At 36.7% G+C, this 19239-nt stretch overlaps 2 protein-coding genes across 2 annotated transcripts in view; one reads left to right on the forward strand and one right to left on the reverse strand.

The window, feature by feature from the left end:
• The first annotated feature begins 2420 nt into the window (after positions 1–2420).
• On the forward strand, positions 2421–7794 carry GPR171 (G protein-coupled receptor 171). The gene is made up of 2 exons (XM_010370582.2): positions 2421–2529; positions 6220–7794. Exon 2 carries the CDS (start codon positions 6252–6254, stop codon positions 7209–7211), a length of 960 nt encoding a protein of 319 aa, XP_010368884.2. The 5' UTR covers positions 2421–2529; positions 6220–6251; the 3' UTR covers positions 7212–7794.
• Positions 7795–11913: 4119 nt separating this feature from the next.
• LOC115896892 (mediator of RNA polymerase II transcription subunit 12-like protein) overlaps positions 11914–19239 on the reverse strand; it is a 106367-nt gene continuing 99041 nt past the window's right edge. The window contains exons 13-16 of the mRNA XM_030928695.1: positions 17142–17268; positions 14684–14898; positions 12949–13053; positions 11914–12111 (exon numbers count right to left, since the gene is read on the reverse strand). Of these exons, the coding sequence (XP_030784555.1) occupies positions 11914–12111; positions 12949–13053; positions 14684–14898; positions 17142–17268 (645 nt within the window). The remainder of the gene's footprint in view (positions 12112–12948; positions 13054–14683; positions 14899–17141; positions 17269–19239) is intronic.

Consider the following 19239-nt stretch of genomic DNA (forward strand, 5'->3'; position numbering starts at 1 on the left):
TGTGGCAGTGACCATCGACCCCAACATTCGCTTTCCCCTTCCTCATTAGTTCCAAATGGCTTCCATGCTACGCTGAAAAAGCACATTTAAAACACGCTAAATATTAAGAGCAAATATTTCTACTGAAATACTGTTGTTTGGTATTTGTGTTCAATAAAATCAAAAGAACGTTTTGTATGGATAGGAGAGTTGACTATTTAGAGTTGACTATAAGAAAGAAAATATTTTCTTTCTTAATTCATAACTTGGAGGACAACTTAGCTTTAATTTTTACTTTACACACACAAAATATCCATGAAATATTCACAAGTAATGAATAGATTATTTCTTAAACAAAAAGTACTGCCATGACCAAGGTAAGGGAAAAATAACTTCGCCTCACTTCTTCCCGCTTGGGTGCGTGTTAGTGATGACATGCAACTTCCTGGAACACTAAATACAGTCACAAACACTTGTCCTCAATGAAACAGATAGAAAAAGTGACTTCTAGAAAATCAAATGAAACTCGTATAAAAAAATGAAAAATACACGTATTTCCACTGTGAATAAACTTCCACATAAAGCCAGGTTGCCAAGCTCATTCTCAAAAGAAGGAATATGATTCATCTCTCTATTAAAAGATTAATTCTCACTATTCTAAAAATTAAATAGAACTCTGAGAACAAGGGCACTTTAGTGCTTTCACATTTGGCAATCCAGACACAGAAACTGTGGCCTGAGTAGATTTTTAAGTATAATTGTTTGTACTTTTCAATTTTGTCTATAACTTTAAAGTGAACCAGGGAAGTAAACATATAAAGAGACCTACCTAAAAAAAGCAGAACAGAAACTCTGTCAAAAATCTTTCATCCCAGTTTTTCTCCATGCCATGGTAAAATCATTCGCCACTGTTTGCAGTCAACTGCACCCATCTCTAAATTCTCTCCCTTTCACCCCCTCTACCCTCCAGTGAATGTAAACCCTGATCACTTCTCACTTACCTGTCTGCAAATATATCTTTTCTACAAGTGTGTTCCTCAGTGAGTCCTGTACAATGCTGAAGCATACATATCTTAAAAGAAAGATCCTTTCCTAGCACTATGATGATGAAGTTCACAGTGGTTCTTAACATAAAATGTTTGAGAAACGTTTGCTTTTTCCCTCCTACTTTATAATTTATGGTCCTCACTGGCAAAAATAATAATTATATGAATTTGGGGGGATGTCAGAATACCTGAAACGTGACCAATATCATCATAAGCATCTTTATCCTTACATTTTTTTCAAAAGTCTCCTTAGACTTTCCCTAAATTCTCCCTAGCTAGATACTTCTCATTTCATCTTTTGAGAGATTTTTCTTTTTAAAAACTAATACCAAGGGATTAACTTTAGATCCTGGAAAGGTATCTTCTTTTTTCTTATCTAGAAAACTGATCAAGTATTATTATAAGAAACCAAAGCACCTACCAAGCCAATGAAGCATTAGAAGAAACCAGACCCTAACTAACTAGGCAATGGCTTTGCATTTACACATCAACTTCGAACCAGAAAATGTAAAACTCTTGAAAATGTTTGTTAGGTTCCCCACTGTGCTAGGCTTCTTTCAAACATTCAATAAACATTTGTTCAGCCACAGACACAATGAACATTTAACCAAACAACTTAAATACACACTGTAGGGTTTCTTTACACACAATCTATTGATTACTAAATACTATTTCAATCCATTAAGCTGTTTGAGTCAAACAGACAAATACTAATTACAAGCCTAATCTCATAAATTGAAAATATATATAATATATTCTTCAACGAAAAATTATGCACTACAAAACAGGAATAACATTTAAGTGGAAATACATAATCATAGAAAAAAATTTAAAACTTACGTATCAAAAATATTAACAGTAATTATCTCTGCATAATGTTCCTTTTTTATTTCTATTCCCAGATTTTTCTATAATGAACACAAAAAACATAAATAAAACACATACATTAGCAGACTCTGTAAAATACATTTTTGTTTACTTTTTTTTAATAATAGGTGTCTCAGCAGGTATTAAACAGTGCAAGTATTTTTTAAATTTTAACTTTGAAATGCTGTGTTACTATGTACACTGAAGAAATCACTGCTTAAACACCTTATATCTTTAATTATTAATCTCCATCAAGGCATAAAGAGTGATATTCTTTGAAATCATATGACACAGAACATATCTTGGATACTTTAAAAAAAGGCTAGGTACTAAAACAGACAAATGAAGATCTTTTCTCTAAAAAATATGACAAGTAAATTGCTTAAGAAAGCATACATGAAATTGTATATATTTAAAAAACTTCTTTAGGAGACCTTCATGAAGTTCAACTACTTGCAAACCACAGTTTCATCTACGTCAATATGCAACATTTTAAAACCACACAAAAAGGAAAGGAAATTTTTAGTAAAGCCAGCAGCCTGCAATGGGGCTGCTACTGCTGCGGCTAACCAAACAGCTCCTGCTTCTCTGAAGACTTGCAGCAAGGCCTGCTGAGGCTCACAGAAGATAGCCCCAGGTATGTCTTTTTAAACACTTAATATACTCAAATGCTTTTCCATGGAAAACAAAATTGTGATTTTCAGTATTTAAGGCTTATAAGTAGAAAAAGCCAAGCTGTATAAGAAAGCATCAATTTTTAGGACCTCTAAATAGGTCCTAGCTGTGAATGACACTATAATTTTCTTGTATCTGATGAACCCATTCATCTGTCTCCAAAAGACAGGATAACTGACACCAGACTGAATACCCGAGCGAGCATAACTATTCAGTAACTCAATGTTATAACTGGGTGGATAGAGGCCATGTTGTAGATCTTCACAACAGGAACAGCAGGCTTTAAGATGACTTTCCTCTACAAACATTACAATACGTGATTTCAAGAAAATTCCACTGCGACTCCCATAGAAAATCTAATAAACTTTTATTTTGTTTTTCTTTTGTTTTGTTTTTGAGGAGTCTCGCATTTTCACCCAGGCTGGAGAGCAGTGGTGTGATCTCGGCTCACTGCAACCTCCACACACTGGGTTCAAGCGATTCTCCTGCCTCAGCCTCCTGAGTAGCTGGGATTACAGGTGCCCGCCACCGCAATGGCTAATTTTTATGTATTTAGTAGAGACAGGGTTTCACCATGTTGACCAGGCTGATCTCGAATTCCTGACCTCAAGTGATCCACCCACCTCGGCCCCGCAAAGTGCTGGGATTACAGGCATGAGCCACTGTGCCCAGCCAGTTTATTTATTTTCTAAGCAATGGGCACTCTATCCAAACTACAGAGACAGTTAAAATCTTGTATTGTTGTTGCTGGACTACCTCTGAGTATCTCACATTTTCACTGGTAAGTAACTGTCTGGTAAAATATTTAATAAGCACTTAATTCTCAAACTTGTGACACAGAACACAGGATGTTATTATACAATAGTTTAACCTCTAATTTACATAAGCAAAAATTTTAAATAAACAGATTTTTCACTGCGATTTAGAAAAAAAGTTCATAAACACAAATGTGAGAAATGTGAGATGCTCCATGATTCTTGAGAATTATTGAATGATTAGTTATTCATTTCAAATAAATTATTCATGTACGGTGAATACGTATAGTCAGGTCTAGTTACAGAGAAAATTAATAAAAAGAAATTACTCTAATTCTTCTCTTTACCATATAAGTCTCATTGATACAATAATCTTATTTTATAGTTGTGTAAGCAATGGAGCACTTAAAGAAACACATTATGTTACTATTATTATGTAATATTTGAAATAAAAGTGCATAAGCCAAAATCCTAGGGCCTTAGAAAGTAACAATAAGCAAAGATGTGACACAATATCAATGCACATGAACACTAATTTTTCACATAAAGAAGAAAAGTATGTTCAAAATTCCAAGGTACAAACAAACGGTAACTATCAAAATTCATGGTCGCCAAGGACATCAGTAAAGCCTGGAGTAGCTTTCAGATGTGAGAAGCTTCCTGAAGGCTCTGGAATAAGTAGGATTCAGGAATAGGAAGGATAAAGACAGAGAGCAGAGAGCTTAGACAATGACCAGTAAGAGCAGATCCTAGTCCTGCCTGAACATGCTGCGAAAGCTTGAGGAACACACCAGTACCAGCCCTCAATCTCCTCAATTGACTTGGGGTCTTAGACTACAGGCTATCAACAAAGTTTCCATCCATCCTTAAAATCCTATGACTCCAAAATTTCTATCACATGCAAAAGTATAAAGGCAGGAAGGAACTGTACACAGAACAGTAGAGACCCCACCAATCCCTGTCTTAATCTGGGATTAAGAGATAGTAGAGATGGTAGAGAGAAACTAGGTTATGGAATCTTTGAGAGCAAAGTTGGTTTAAACTTATTGGATAGGGCCTAGGTTTTGTTTTTAAATGTGCGTGTGTGTGTGTGTGTGTGTGTATGTGTGTGTATGGTGTGCATGTGCGTGGCTGTATGCATAAAACATCAAAATACATGAAAAGCCTAAACTTATGTTCTTAGTATTTTGGTAAAAAGTTAAAAATGAATACTTTATTTCAGCTTTATTACATAAATATTGTTTAGAACATAGCTCCTGCCCACACAGTAAGCCCTTAGTAAAGCCTGGCAGATATAAACATCATCATCATCATTTCTATCATCATCTTACTATTGTTATTGAGGCAGTGTTTTGGAGTGGTTTTGAATGTGATTCTGAGATCAGACTGACTGAGTTGTAATCCTGGCTTTTATCTTACCAGCTATATAACCTTGGGTAAGTAACCCCATTATGCCTCAGTTTCCTCATCTATAAAGCAGGGACAATAACAACACCTAGCTTATGGAAATGATAAGAAGTTAAGTAAGTACATGTAAAGTATTTGGCATAATGCCAGACACAAACCAACTGCTTAATTGTTTTCATCGAGTTTGGTAAAGAATTACATTATTCATGGACTCTAACATGCTAACTCAGGTAGGGAAAGAGAAAGGGCATGTAGCCTTTAAGCAGCACCTGAATTCAGAAAGGTTTGTGCACATCTGCCTTATTCATCTGTTTGCATATATTGTTTCATTACAAATGCACACAAAGGATCATTAACTAATTGGGGAAATTAAAATTTAGAAAGACGTCAGAAGTTTTATTCTCTTATTAAAGGGCGCTTACAGAGGAGCTGATCTGGCCTTCTATGTTGGTCACTATAACTTACTACTTGCTACTTTTAAAAAGGTTGTATTATAGCATAAAATTTTTTCTTGCTAAAATACAAAAATAATCTTGAGGTCTTTAAAACAAAAGAACATGGTTTAATATGCAAAAGGGGGACCCACACCAATAGGCAGCACCAGAAAGGTTACTAATGTACCCTTAACTCTAAGCATGTGAGTTCGAATAGACCAGGTGAAAGGGAGCCCTATCAATTTAACTAAACCCACTCAATGTTCCAGATTTGGGAGGGACATGACAAGACTTCACTGTCATTATCAGTGGCAATTACAGTAGTTCTAAGGGTATGTCTTATGCTTCTGGGGTTTTAACTGCTTCAAAACCCACAATGAAAGAAAAAAAAAAAAAAAGAAACCACGACTCAAGTGTTGAAGTCAGATGTTTTGATACTAGTACAAATAAATCTTTTTCCAAGGATTTTGTAATGAATGAACTTACAAACTTACATCCATGTTCTGGTAATTGTGGTTTTTTGTGTGTGTGTTTTTGTCTTTTGTTTTTTTTTGAGACAGAGTCTCACGACCAGGCTGGAGACAATTTTCCATCAACTCCTTACTTCCCCGGTCAGCTTGTGTTCTCCCAGCCTTAGGAGCTACATGAATCTATGGAAAACAAAAAACAAAACAAGAAAAAAAGCCTCTTCAGGCTCAACCACAACCCTAGTTTCCTCTCTCTACTTCTCAGAATCTCGGTTCACTTATCTCCTCTGCAAACTAACTTCCAACCCAACTGGTAACAAGAACTACCAGAATGGAAAAACCTGAGGTTGAAAACATCCCTACCAAAAGCAAACCTGCATGGGATTTCCTGAAAGTCACAAAATCAGACAATGGAAAACCCAGGCATCTTCACAATCTAGTATGTTCTCACCAGGCCACATGGTCTGGCAAGTTCACCAATAAAATTCTAAAAACTAAAAATACAATGGTATTATGAAGACAAATGTCTTTTAAAGAAAATAGCTGCTAATTTTAATTACTAACCTCCCTTTCCTTGTTTCTTTTACAGAGTCTTAGAAGTCATCCTTACTTGCCCTCAAGATGACAAACAGTTCGTTCTTCTGCCCAGTTTATAAAGATCTGGAGCCATTCACGTATTTTTTTTATTTAGTTTTCCTTGTTGGAATTATTGGAAGTTGTTTTGCAACCTGGGCTTTTATACAGAAGAATACGAATCACAGGTGTGTGAGCATCTACTTAATTAATTTGCTTACAGCTGATTTCTTGCTTACTCTGGCATTACCGGTGAAAATTGTTGTTGACTTGGGTGTGGCACCTTGGAAACTGAAGATATTCCACTGCCAAGTAACAGCCTGCCTCATGTATATCAATATGTACTTATCAATTATCTTCTTAGCATTTGTCAGCATTGATCGCTGTCTTCAGTTGACACACAGCTGCAAGATCTACCGAATACAAGAACCTGGGTTTGCCAAAATGATATCAACCGTTGTGTGGCTGATGGTCCTTCTTATAATGGTGCCAAATATGATGATTCCCATCAAAGACATCAAGGAAAAGTCAAATGTGGGTTGTATGGAGTTTAAAAAGGAATTTGGAAGAAATTGGCATTTGCTGACAAATTTCATATGTGTAGCAATATTTTTAAATTTCTCAGCCATCATTTTAATATCCAATTGCCTTGTAATTCGACAGCTCTACAGAAACAAAGATAATGAAAATTATCCAAATGTGAAAAAGGCTCTCATCAACATACTTTTAGTAACCACAGGCTACATCATATGCTTTGTTCCTTACCACATTGTCCGAATCCCATACACCCTCAGCCAGACAGAAGTCATAACTGATTGCTCAACCAGGATTTCACTCTTCAAAGCCAAAGAGGCTACACTGCTCCTGGCTGTGTCGAACCTGTGCTTTGATCCTATCCTGTACTATCATCTCTCAAAAGCATTCCGCTCAAAGGTCACTGAGACTTTTGCCTCACCTAAAGAGACCAAGGCTCAGAAAGAAAAATTAAGATGTGAAAATAATGCATAAAAGACAGCATTTTTTGTGCTACCAATTCTGGCCTTACTGGACCGTAAAATTAAATACAGCTTTGAAAGAGGGGAAAAAAAAAAAAACTTAGTAAGAAAAAATACAATTAGCTAGCAAATATGGACAGGTTTACTTAGAAATCCTGTTTCTAAATGCAAGTCAAGCTTTATTGTTAGGCTTGTTGCTACTCATTAACCCAAATATTTGTACAAAAAACTAAAGAGTCTCATTGAATGAATGTAAAATCCTGCAATATCCTTGAAATCCATAAGAGGTCCATGACATAGACCCAAAGGTATTCATGAGTTATTCATTTAAATGCCTGGAACTGACTTCTTGATAAAAACATAAAAAATAATTTCCATGTAAGTTACCAGAAAGCCCACCAGCAACTTAATTTTAAAGCCTTTCAGATTACTTTAAAAAATGCTGCTTACATAAAACTACTTATGCCTATTTTATTTCTAATCCATCACTTCAAAAGATGGTAATCTTTCAGTTCATTACTCCTTCAATTTTTAATGTCTAATTTTTTTCTAACACAATCAAAAACTTTTATTTATAAAAAGTCTTGAAAAATATAGACAATCTTTAATGTATTATTTGTAATTATATTCTATCTATAGGTTATAATAAAGGCTTCCTGATGTTAGTAATAATAAATTTAGTGACTTCTCATTTCTATTTTGAATAATACGAAACAGAGACCCTAGAACATTTCAGAGGGAGTTAAGTTATACTAACTACTGAAACTAATGTTTTTGGAACTAGAAAATCACATCGATAGCACATCAATAGTAAAACAGCACCAGTCAGATGGTCTTTATAAAACAGATACACTGACTTCACATAGCAAGGCCATGTTAGGAATGTAGCACGGGCTGAGCTACTTAGCACTGCCCAGGTCCAGAAAGATGAGCCTGACTCCATGTAGGGCCCCAGTTTAAAGTACAGGTGACTCCAGCCGGGCGTGGTGGCTCACACACTTTGGGAGGCTGAGGTGGGCAGATCACTTGAGGTCAAGGGTTAGAGATTAGCCTGGCCAACATGGTGAAACCCCGTCTCTACTAAAAATACAAAATTTAGCCTGGCGTGATAGTGCATACCTGTAATCCCAGCTACTTGGGAGGCTGAGGCAGGAGAATCACTTGAACCTGGGAGGCAGAGGTTGCAGTGAGCTAAGATTGCCCCACTGCACTTCAGCCTGGGCAAAAAGAGTGAGACTCTGTCTCAAAAATAAATAAATAAATAAATAAATAAATAAATAAATAAGTAAGTAAGTAAGTAAGTAACAATAAAGTATAAGGTGACTCCAGCTCTCAGAGTCACAACTCTGATCAAATTCTCTCCACTGCTGGTGATGCAGAAAGAATACACAGCAATAAATAAAAGACTTGTTAGGAAAAAGAATATTGGAAAAATTTAGATAACCATACATGATGACTTTGTGTTTTTTATTTCATTAGTAAAATAAGCCCATATAAAAACAGCTGGCAAATCCATTTGCATTAGCTGCAATGATTAAGAAATGGTGTTCCTGGGAGCTAGGAAAACGAGTTCGATTCCAAATTCATTTTTGCATTTCACAAATTATTTTCTAAAGCTTGAAAATCCTATCTACAATTCCATAAATATATTCTGACTCTGAAGTGAATAATAAATGAGAAAATACATAAAGTGCCTATTATAAAACATACAACAAGATAATGCTATACAATTCTAGCTAGCTAATGGTAATGACAGAAACTCCAGCAGCCTCACACATCTGACACAATGTAAATGACTTACCTCAGTTGCAGGCTGGTAGAATGCCTATCCACTAGAACCTGTGTTTGCTGGTAGTCTAGGAAACATGGTTCACTAATGGGCAGATCGAGTATTATTCACAGAATAACATCATGAAACTACTTTATTTTTCCGAATCTTTGGTCAAGCCCCCTTTAACCCTCTTCTCCTTGGTCTTCACTTAGTAGGGCCCCATATGAGATATGGGGAGATAGAAAACACTTTTCTTAACCGTATTTTTATAGTTTCCTCACATGCATGAGAAGCTAGTCAGATTTTCTCTCTTCATTAAGGGAAAAATAACAGACAGTAGCATTCCTAATGTCAGTGTTATATTAGCATATCCTTTGGCTTCTTCTGAATTGCACTCAAGGTAACAGGGAGTTTAGGGCAACCGGTTGTGAAAAGCTATTAAAAAATGTATCCTACAATATCAATTGTCTAGCAGTTCTCTCACGAATTGTTATAGTTAAATTATCTCATGATTCATTATGACACATGGTCACTGAAAATCATTTAAGCTCTTTCTTCCAAGGAAGCAGAATGTTAAATGCAGGGAAAAGCTGTAAAACCAAGGTCACGGGAACAACAGAATAAAGAAGCTGAGGCTTAGTGTCCTGCTCTGACACCCAGACACCTGGGAGAGAGACCTGCAAAGCTCCGTTTACCCAAGAAAGGAACACACAGCCCTCAACCATTCAACCAGTTTCAACCCTTTTCAACATTTTGCCATCTTTGCTTAATTTATCATCCCCCCTTTATTCTTTCTTTTAAATAAATTTTTATTAAGAGTAATTTCCAATTTACAAAGAAGTTGCAAAATAGTGCACAGAGTTCCATACCCATTCAGCCAGTTTCCTCTAATGTAAATGACTTAAGAGAACCACAGTATATTTGTTGAAACTAAGAAGTTAACATTGGTATATTACTATTAAATAAACTCCGGATGTTAATATCGTCTCCCTTTTTAACCCTGAATATTTTAAAAACAAATCCCAGACATGACAGTTCATCTATAAATTCTTCAGGATACATCTCTAAAATACAAAGCTACCCTTTCTGCTCCCCTAAAGAAACTGTGAGGTTATTCCATTATAATGTAAATGAATAATGTCTATAGGTAACAGTTGAAAATTATAGATATTATTCAGGCAGTGATAAATGATATCCCTGGACACAGAAAAATTAACAAAACATGGATTGTTAATTGTAATAAGGAAAAAAATATGGGTTTGATAATTTGACAAGTTTTGAAATGGCCCTGGACATAAAAAAATTACCAAACAAGAGACTTTTAACGGTAATAAGAAAAAAATATATGGGTTTGGTAATTTTGAAAGTCATTTCAGGAGATATTCCAAAATACCAAAATAAATACATAAATAAACAAACAAACAAACAAACAGAATACTTAGTTTTGCAGACAAAACTCCTAGAAGACACCCAGGAAATAACATAATACACCTACATTGACTTTTTTTTGTTTGTTTTGAGACAGAGTCGCACTCTGTTGCCCAGATTGGAGTGCAGGGGTGATCTTGGCTCACTGCCAAGTCCGCCTCCCGGGTTCATGCCATTCTCCTGCCTCAGCCTCCCGAGTAGCTGGGGCTACAGGTGCCCACCACCACGCCTGGCTAATGTTTTGTATTTTTAGCAGACACAGGGTTTCACCATGTTAGCCAGAATGGTCTCCACCTCCTGACCTCGTAATCCGCCCATCTCGGCCTCCCAAAGTGCTGGGATTATAGACGTGAGCCACGCTCCTGGCCCAATTATGCTTTTTATATGTAAAAGTAACACTCAGTGAAGAAAAATGACTCACTGAAATTGCACTTAAAATTAAAATCCAGAGAAAAAGTTAGTGAACCCAAGAATAAACTTTTTTCAAATTTTGACCCAATTTTTATTTCTAATATTAAGAAACCAATTTCGTTACCCTTTAGAATAAAGCACATCACTTTGCTAAGACTCAAACGGTAAACTTCCTGCCAAGCATTTCCCATTTGCTATACAATTCTTAAATTCAATCAGTCCAAATCCAAGCCTGTCTTGTACAAGCCTCTATGAAGTCTTACCCAATTTTTCAACTAAAATGCTCTTGGTCTCTCCAATACTCATTCTTTGAGAGTGGAAGGTGCCCAGAAATGTCAATTGGCTCACCTTTCAGTGAGAATTTTGAGTTTTTACTCAATTATTGCACATATTTGAGAGTTTGCCATTTATAGATGTTTGTCTCCCATTTTTCCTATGCCTCAAAAGTCTTACTGACTAGAAGTACCTACCATAATACAGTGCACATAAAAGTTACTTGGTAAATTCTCTTTCAAATTAAAACACATTTAGGCCTGGCACAGTGGCTCACGCCTGTAATCCCAGCACTCTGAGAGGCCAAGGCAGGCAGATCACCTGAGGTCAGGAGTTCGAGACCAGCCTGCCCAAAATGGTGAAATCCTGTCTCTACTAAAAATACAAAAAATTAGCCAGGCATGGTGGTGGGTGCCTGTAATCCCAGCTACTAGGGAGGCTGAGGCAGGAGAATCACTTGAACCTGGGAGGCAGAGGTTGTGGTAAGCCGAGATGGTACCACTGCCTCAAGCCTGGGCAACAGGAGCAGAACTCCGTCCCAAAAAAAAAGGAAAGAAAAAAAAACACATTTAGACATCACCTACAGTGACTCACATGTTCTTTAATAAAAGGATACTAATATAGAAAATCTCATTTTCTAAATCTAATTAGCCACTAGTATCACTACAAATTGGGACAACATCAGTACATAAGCTTAAGATCAGAATTAGAACAGAAGCAGAAGCAAATGCAAAACACTCACCTGCTATCATTATGTATTAGTCAAGAAAATAGTTGAATAATCTGACATTCAACAGTTATTGATCTTATAATAAAATAATCAGGGTGTGGATTAACTGAAGCAATGACTTACCAGAGGTATAGGAAAATGTGTTGCATACTGTAAGTGGCGAAGGAGGTCATAATTGGATGGAAAAATTAATTCCCTTGGCTTTTCCCTCTTCACCAACTTCTCACAATTAACTGACATTCTTCTGCCCAAGGAAGTGTTGGCATTCTCACAGGACTCTCCAGGCATAGGAGAAAAAATCTAAGTCATGTAAAACAAATGTTGGAGATTGTAAATGAAAGCAAGCAAAACCAAACCACAGTGCTACATACCAAAACACACATATAAGACACTTATACACCTTTTCCTACTTCACCACTGAGTAAAAAATATGAAGAAATTTTGTTAATTTCCGCAAAATTCATTTTCAGATCAGTACAAATCTGTGATCACCCCCCTCCATTTTGTAGATGAGAAAATAACAACCACACACATAAGAAATGTGTCTACACTACCTGGAAAGCTAAAGATAAAAGCAGAATTATGGGTAAGCATTTTCCTCATAGGGCTACATTTCCTACAGAAACATATACATAATAATAAACTAGTAAGACTAATGAATAATAGACATAAAGATTTTGGTCTGTACTCCAAACAATATTTTTTTTAAGTTATATATTGTGATTCACGAGGAAGAACACATTATAATTATATTGAAATAAAGTAGAAGAATGTATAATAAGCCCAAAGCCACCAAAGCTATTATATAGAAGCTGAAGATACACATAGCAAATCAACACGGACTGTCATGGTGAAACTACATTCACACATTAGTGAGATGATGATGACCTCAAAATGAACAAAAGAGTCAGACAGCCAACTAGGAGGACAGGAGTGTTAGAATTTACAAAGTAGGCCATGCAACCAAAACTGAGGATGACCCAATTGTGTCAGATGATAATTGTACCAAAGGAGGAATATGGTAAGATTACATAACACAAATGCGCAAGTCATTTTGAGAAACAGAAGGATCGAGACAGGCTGGGATGGGGGCGGGTTAACTCTTAACTGTCAATAAGAATCAAAGATTGAACCTACTGGAAATTCCGAACCAAAGTCAGTTTTAAAGTCACTCTTGTCTACTTCATCAAAAATGTTAGTGGTTCCTGAGTCAATGCCCATATGCGCCATAATACTCTGTTCCTGATAATCGCCAGAGAAAGAAAGTAACATAGTAAGTTTTGGAGTTCATCAAGAAACTGAAGCTAAAACATGACAGTGGGATTTTTAACCATCTCTGTCTTTTGTTCCCCATACTGTTTTCTTCCCCCACAAACTCAAGGAAGCTTTAAGACATGTCTTGCTTTGAACAGTCACATTCTTTTCCCTCATGATGAGAAAATTTAACTTCCATGATATTTTAAGAGAAGAGCACGCAAACATCCTGATAAAAAACAAGCATCCATAATTTCCTTCCTTGGGCTATTTTCCATCACATACTTTAACCAACTCTTCTTATTAAGAAAAATATAAGACTCTATATGAGATACAAGACACTTTAATATCTATAGAATAGAAAAGAAAAAGCAGGATAGAAAACATGTAAACAGGTAAAAGAACTTCAGTTTTTAGCCTTGTAATTCCTACTGTCAATAAGGTTAGAAAAGTGTTTAAATATTTTCAAGCCGACACCATTTTGAAAACAAACCTTAACAGTATGAACTATGAACCCATGTTTGCAATTCTACTACCAGGTTTTTAATTATAAGTGTAGCTACTGTTTTTCTAAAATATAATGGTATATTGCCTAAACTGTCAGGGTTTTTTTTTTTTTTTTTTTTTTTTTTTTTGGGAGACAATTTTGCTCTTGTTGCCCAGGCTGGAGTGCAATGGCGCAATCTCAGCTCACTTCAACCTCTGCCTCCCAGGTTAAAGCAATTCTCCTGCCTCAGCCTCCCGAGTAGCTGGGACTACAGGCACACGCCACCACACCTGACTAATTTCGTATTTTTGGTACAGACAGGGTTTCTCCATGTTGGTCAGGCTGGTCTCAAACTCCTGACCTCAAGTGATATGTCCGCTTCAGTCTCCCAAAGTGCTGGGATTATGAGCATGAGCCATCATGCCCGGCCTAAACTGTCAGTTTTTAAGCAATTGTCACAAGTTCTCATCATTTTCTACAACTTCCCATCACCACCTCCATCTTTTTTGCCTTGAAAATTTCAGTAAGTATCTGGAACAATATCCAAAATATCCAACATACCAGAATTTGGCAGAAAATTATAAAGTCACGCTTATAGCATAAAATAATTTGTTGAAAAGGTCACTTCTATAACATTTGAGAAATAGAGATTAAATTTTTAATTAACTGAAATGAAAATATGTGTTGTGACTAACACAGAATTTCCCATTATGAATAAAAGAGTGATATAAGTAATGAATGCTACATTAGGGAAAAGATGATTCTTAGAATGAAAACTCAGCTGACACTTAAAGGTCAAAACAAGTCCAGTTTTGAGATACGATGTTAAAGAAAAACTAGAGATTAGAAACATCTAGAACTGAAAGTGCATAATTTCAATCCTATGAAAAATGTTATGGCCTGTCAAATATTTTCATTACAGTTTTATAGCATCCAAAGGGAAATTCTGGAAGACATAAGAAGCTACAGTGTAAATATCTTTCCCTCTTGAGATGTAGAGATAAATAACCACTGGGGCAAAAGAACACAACAAAAAGCCATCACTCTTCCACTACTATGTGACCCATCTGAATGTGATTCCCAGTAGAGTTTAGGTTCTGGGAAAGCGGGGCATCGTATCCAGGGCCGTACCTCCATTTTTACATCATGGTCCTTTGAATAGTGTTCGTCTGCATTTTCCCCTGCTGGTGACCGCGGCCGGGTTGAGGCAGTGACTGACAAATCTCCTCGAGATATGAGGGTACACATGTATGCGTCATGGGAGAAGACGTCATGGCGGATGAACTCGCAGAAGAGCAGCACCAGGTTCACAAATTCCACCTTTTCACATTCACTGTTTGGGTCCGCTATAGAGAAACAAATTCAATCAAGAATTCCTTGACCAGGTGATAGAAAAATAACTAATTACTAAGGCTTAATATTTTCATTACTCTTCACAATCAATCTTTTTGGAAAAAAAAAATCTATTGGAAGATTTACTGAGGCACTAGATTTTTGGGCAGAACTGACAGGCAGGTTTTGATTGTCCCACTATAAATGAAAAACATCCAGTATGGTAAACATGATTACAAGTTTAAAGATAGTAGCCCTGCCCAGGTGCGGTGGCTCATGCCTCTAATCCCAGCACTTTGGGAGGCCAAGGTGGACAGATCACCTGAGGTCAGGAGTTCGAGACCAGCCTGGCCAACATGGTGAAACCCCATCTCTACTAAAAATACAAAAATTAGCAGGGCATGGTGGTGGATGCCTGTAAGCCCAGCTACTTGGGAGGCTGAGGCAGGAGAATTGCTTAAACCCAGGAGGCGGAGGTTGCAGTGAGCCAAGATCATGCCACTGTACTCCAGCCTAGGTGACAAGAGCGAAACTCCGTATCCAAAAAAAAAAAGTAGTCCTTAATAGCCATTCAAGTACTAATGTAAACAAGCAAAATTTCAGGATCAGAAAAAAAGACAGGAGGACTAGACTGCTGTCCTCTGGTTTTACTAATAGAACAGTTCATGATGGTTTTTTCTAGCTTGAGTGCATCTGTGCAGTTGTGAGAATATGGGTGCACATTTTCAAAGGAGATTTTACAACTGAACCACAATATAAATGGTGTTTGAAAAAATGTAAGCAGGATCCACTGAAAAGAAAAAGGAGTAACTGAATAAAAAGAACACAAAGATGGAGCTCGGCAGATTATTTTTATTCATAACTAGCCTATTTAACTCACATTATGACTTTCAATACTGTCACTGCACTCTAAAGTTTTGTGTCTATACCTTTAAGATAAGATTCAAAATTTTTAAGACTAACCTGTAAAGCTCAATCCTTGCTACCATCACATTCACAAACACCAATAGGAGACACATTTATCCAAGGAAGCTTAAGCTCAGTTCCCTAAACCTTGAGCCTAAATGTTTCCTCTTGCTCCCTACCAAACTCAGTGCTGAGCAGCCTCTCTCAGAGAACAGATCAGCTTTTTCTGACAGACAGTAAATCAGATGAACTAGCAAAGGCACAGGAGTAAGGAGTTTTTCCTAAAGAGAGAACAATAATGGTGAAGAAATGAGGCAAGCAAAGGGCAAATGTCTGTCTCCCCCAGGATACAAGGTAAGTTAGAACTGCTAACTTCATGCCTGACAATATACTTTCTGCTATCAGGGATCTCTTCTGTCCTTTCACTTTTCTGCTTCCTTTTCCAAGAATTACTCCTCCCTATATTCCAACGACTAGATTAGCTCCAGCGCTTGCTCTCCTTCTAGCCTAGAAGCCACCAAATAACTGAGAGCCGCTTGTCTCAAAGAACCTCACCCGCAGGTCTCACTCAACCCAAAATGAGGCCCCTCCTCAGAGGACTCAAAAGAGTACTGTTTGTTGTTGCTTTACCTCTTTCTTCACAAGCAACTTCCTCCTCCCCAACCTTTTTCTCCCCTTTCTATTGCTTTTTACTTTTTGCCATTTTTCTGTTGTCTATCTTAAGATCCTCCCTGCTGCATTTTGTCTATGAAAAATCTCAGAATAGTATCAAAGCTGTGAGCTTCAGAGTTCACACAGTATTTCAAGTGTTCACCACAGTCTGAACCCACCAGGTAGCTATTTCAGAAACCCTGAACTCCTCACTAAAAAGGCAGAAAAAGAGCTTGAGATGACATAAACATCCCAGAGAGTGTAGTGAAGCAGCCAGGCATCTATAAATTACTTCCTTGTACCATGTCTCTGGCTACAGAGTACTGTTACCTGATTCCCCCCACTGCCATATTTAAGAGCAGGAACTAGAAAATCAGAAATTTAGAAAACTACTAAAAAGAAGAAAATTCCAAACCACAATCAATATACAGACAAATGTCACAGGACCTTACTTCCTTACATGAAGGAGTGAGGTGACTTTTTAAAATTATTTTAAAGTCTTTGAAGCTTGACTGATTTTAAAATTGCCTAAAAGTCTCCATTAAAAAACATGCCACAAAATTTTGCTCAGTAAAACATACATTATATTCAGTGCCAAGAATATTAAATAAGATCCAAATTTTTAAAAAAGGAATTAGCTTTAAACAAAAAAATCAATGCCTTATTTAAGATCTAGAGGCAAAGAGCTTTCTGTACTTACACAAAGAGGGGGCCTGTGTATCTAAAAACCTTAACAGCACATTCTGGAAAACAGGCAAACTGGATCCAGCAAGAGAGGATGAAGAAATAGACTCCTTCTCATCTAAGACTTCTGATTCACCACATCTCTACAGATTAAAAATAAATAAGCAAAGTTAATTACAGAAGTATAGCCATAATGGATCATGAATTCGTTAATTTGTTACTAACATTTAAGTGCTCAGGTAAAACATGTAAAATTAATTGATATGTCTGTACTTATTTAAGGGACCATGCATCTCAGATGAATATAATTTCTAAAAGTTGGAAAAAACTACCCCAGAACGACTCAAATGATTTCAAAAAATACCCCTGAAAAACATTATTCATGTGAATTATAAACTCTGCACAGTATTCTATGAGTGCCCACTACATATATTATGGTACAACAAACTATTCATTATCCCTATGCAAAATTGCTAAAAATAATTTCAGGTTGTCTTCATTTTTAAATAGTTCATGTTTAACTGTATTCTCCCTGAAAAATATTGGGGTATATATTATTGAATTGTTTTTGTCAGGAGGGTTTACTTATTAGTGTGTTTGGAGAAACATGGTATCAAATGAGAATGCTAACATAATTCCCCTAAGAATATTCTTTAACTTATTCATCACATTCCACCAATAAGATCTCTCAGAACCTCTGGGAATGTCCACAGTTCATGAAATACCTCTATGGAAGTTATTTAACTTCTATTTTCTTAAAGACAGAATTTACACAAGACCAGAAACTTGTTTTCTATTCTTTGTTATTTTCCTTTGATAATTCCCATTTTCATTACTCTTCAATATCAAGAATATTAATTATGTTAAGAATATCATATTTTTCCAATCTATTCTCTTTTTGTGAAAGTCAAATTTTAAAGATGGTGATGTTTAACAAAAAATCAATTTTAAATATCCCTGAAATAATACACTTTTAGATATAGATACACTTAGGCTATTAAAATTGCAGGGTAATCTATATGTGAACCTCTTCTGAAAGGGGAATGTGTATGTTTGTATGTCTGGAATAGAGGCAGGAGAAAAGTGGTGTAAAAAAACACACAATACAGAAGGAGCAATGAAATATTTGAGAAATTCCATTTTAGCTGCTGAAGTTTATGGACTGCAATTCACCACAGAATAGTCCAACTATTCATAATGTATGGAAGAAAAGCAATGAAAGGCTTTTCCTAATTTGCACACTGTACAATGGGTCATTTAGCTTACACCTTAACAACAGTATCTTCAAGTCCCAGTTTCAACAATATGATCTTCTAGTTTTGGTGAATACAACTTTCCTCACAGGAAGAAAAAAATGTCTATAAAATGTTCTTCCTATTTCATTTTTACTAGCTTCACAAGAAGGAGGTGTATTATCAGCAACACAGAGAGCCAGCTAAGGCTCATCCAGTCAAGGAACCAACACCTTCTGAGCATCTACTATGCACGGAGCACTATTCTGTGCCAAGGACCCAACACTGAACAAGATGAGTGAGCTTTCTCCTGTCCAGCTCACCTTCTAGAGGGGGAAGCTAGGTACTAAACAATAAGCAGATTAACTAGATGAATGTGCACTGCAACAAGGAAAGTATAACAGTGACGTGAGAAAGAGTGCTTGAGGGGTAGAACGCTGATAACTCTGTTCACGTGGTGATGGAAGACCTTCCCAGGTGACACATGTTGAGCTAGGAATGCTGGAAAGGAAGGAATACTTCTTCAAACGGGAATGCCAGGAAGAGGCTGGCCATGCAGACTTGGGAACAGAGTCTGCCACCTAGAAGGAACAACAAGAGCAGAGGCCTCAAGGTGACACAGTGTGTTTTCTGTATTGAAGGGGTAGAAGTACCAAGGTGAATGGAGCTGTGACCCCGAGGAGAAGGGCACAAGATGAGGTGGAAAAGGCAGGTAAGGTAGCTCAGGAGATGCTACAAAGGCCAGTCAGGAGACACAGAGAGTATCAGTAAAGGGACAATGTAATCTATTTACATTTTGAAAAGATTGGCAGTTGCTGTGTAGAGGAAGTAGAGAGATGAGGTAAGATGCCTCAAAGTTGCCAGGTGAGAGATGACAAGGAC

Source organism: Rhinopithecus roxellana, chromosome 1 (assembly GCF_007565055.1).
Source record: "Rhinopithecus roxellana isolate Shanxi Qingling chromosome 1, ASM756505v1, whole genome shotgun sequence".
Taxonomy (NCBI): Eukaryota; Metazoa; Chordata; class Mammalia; order Primates; family Cercopithecidae; genus Rhinopithecus; species Rhinopithecus roxellana.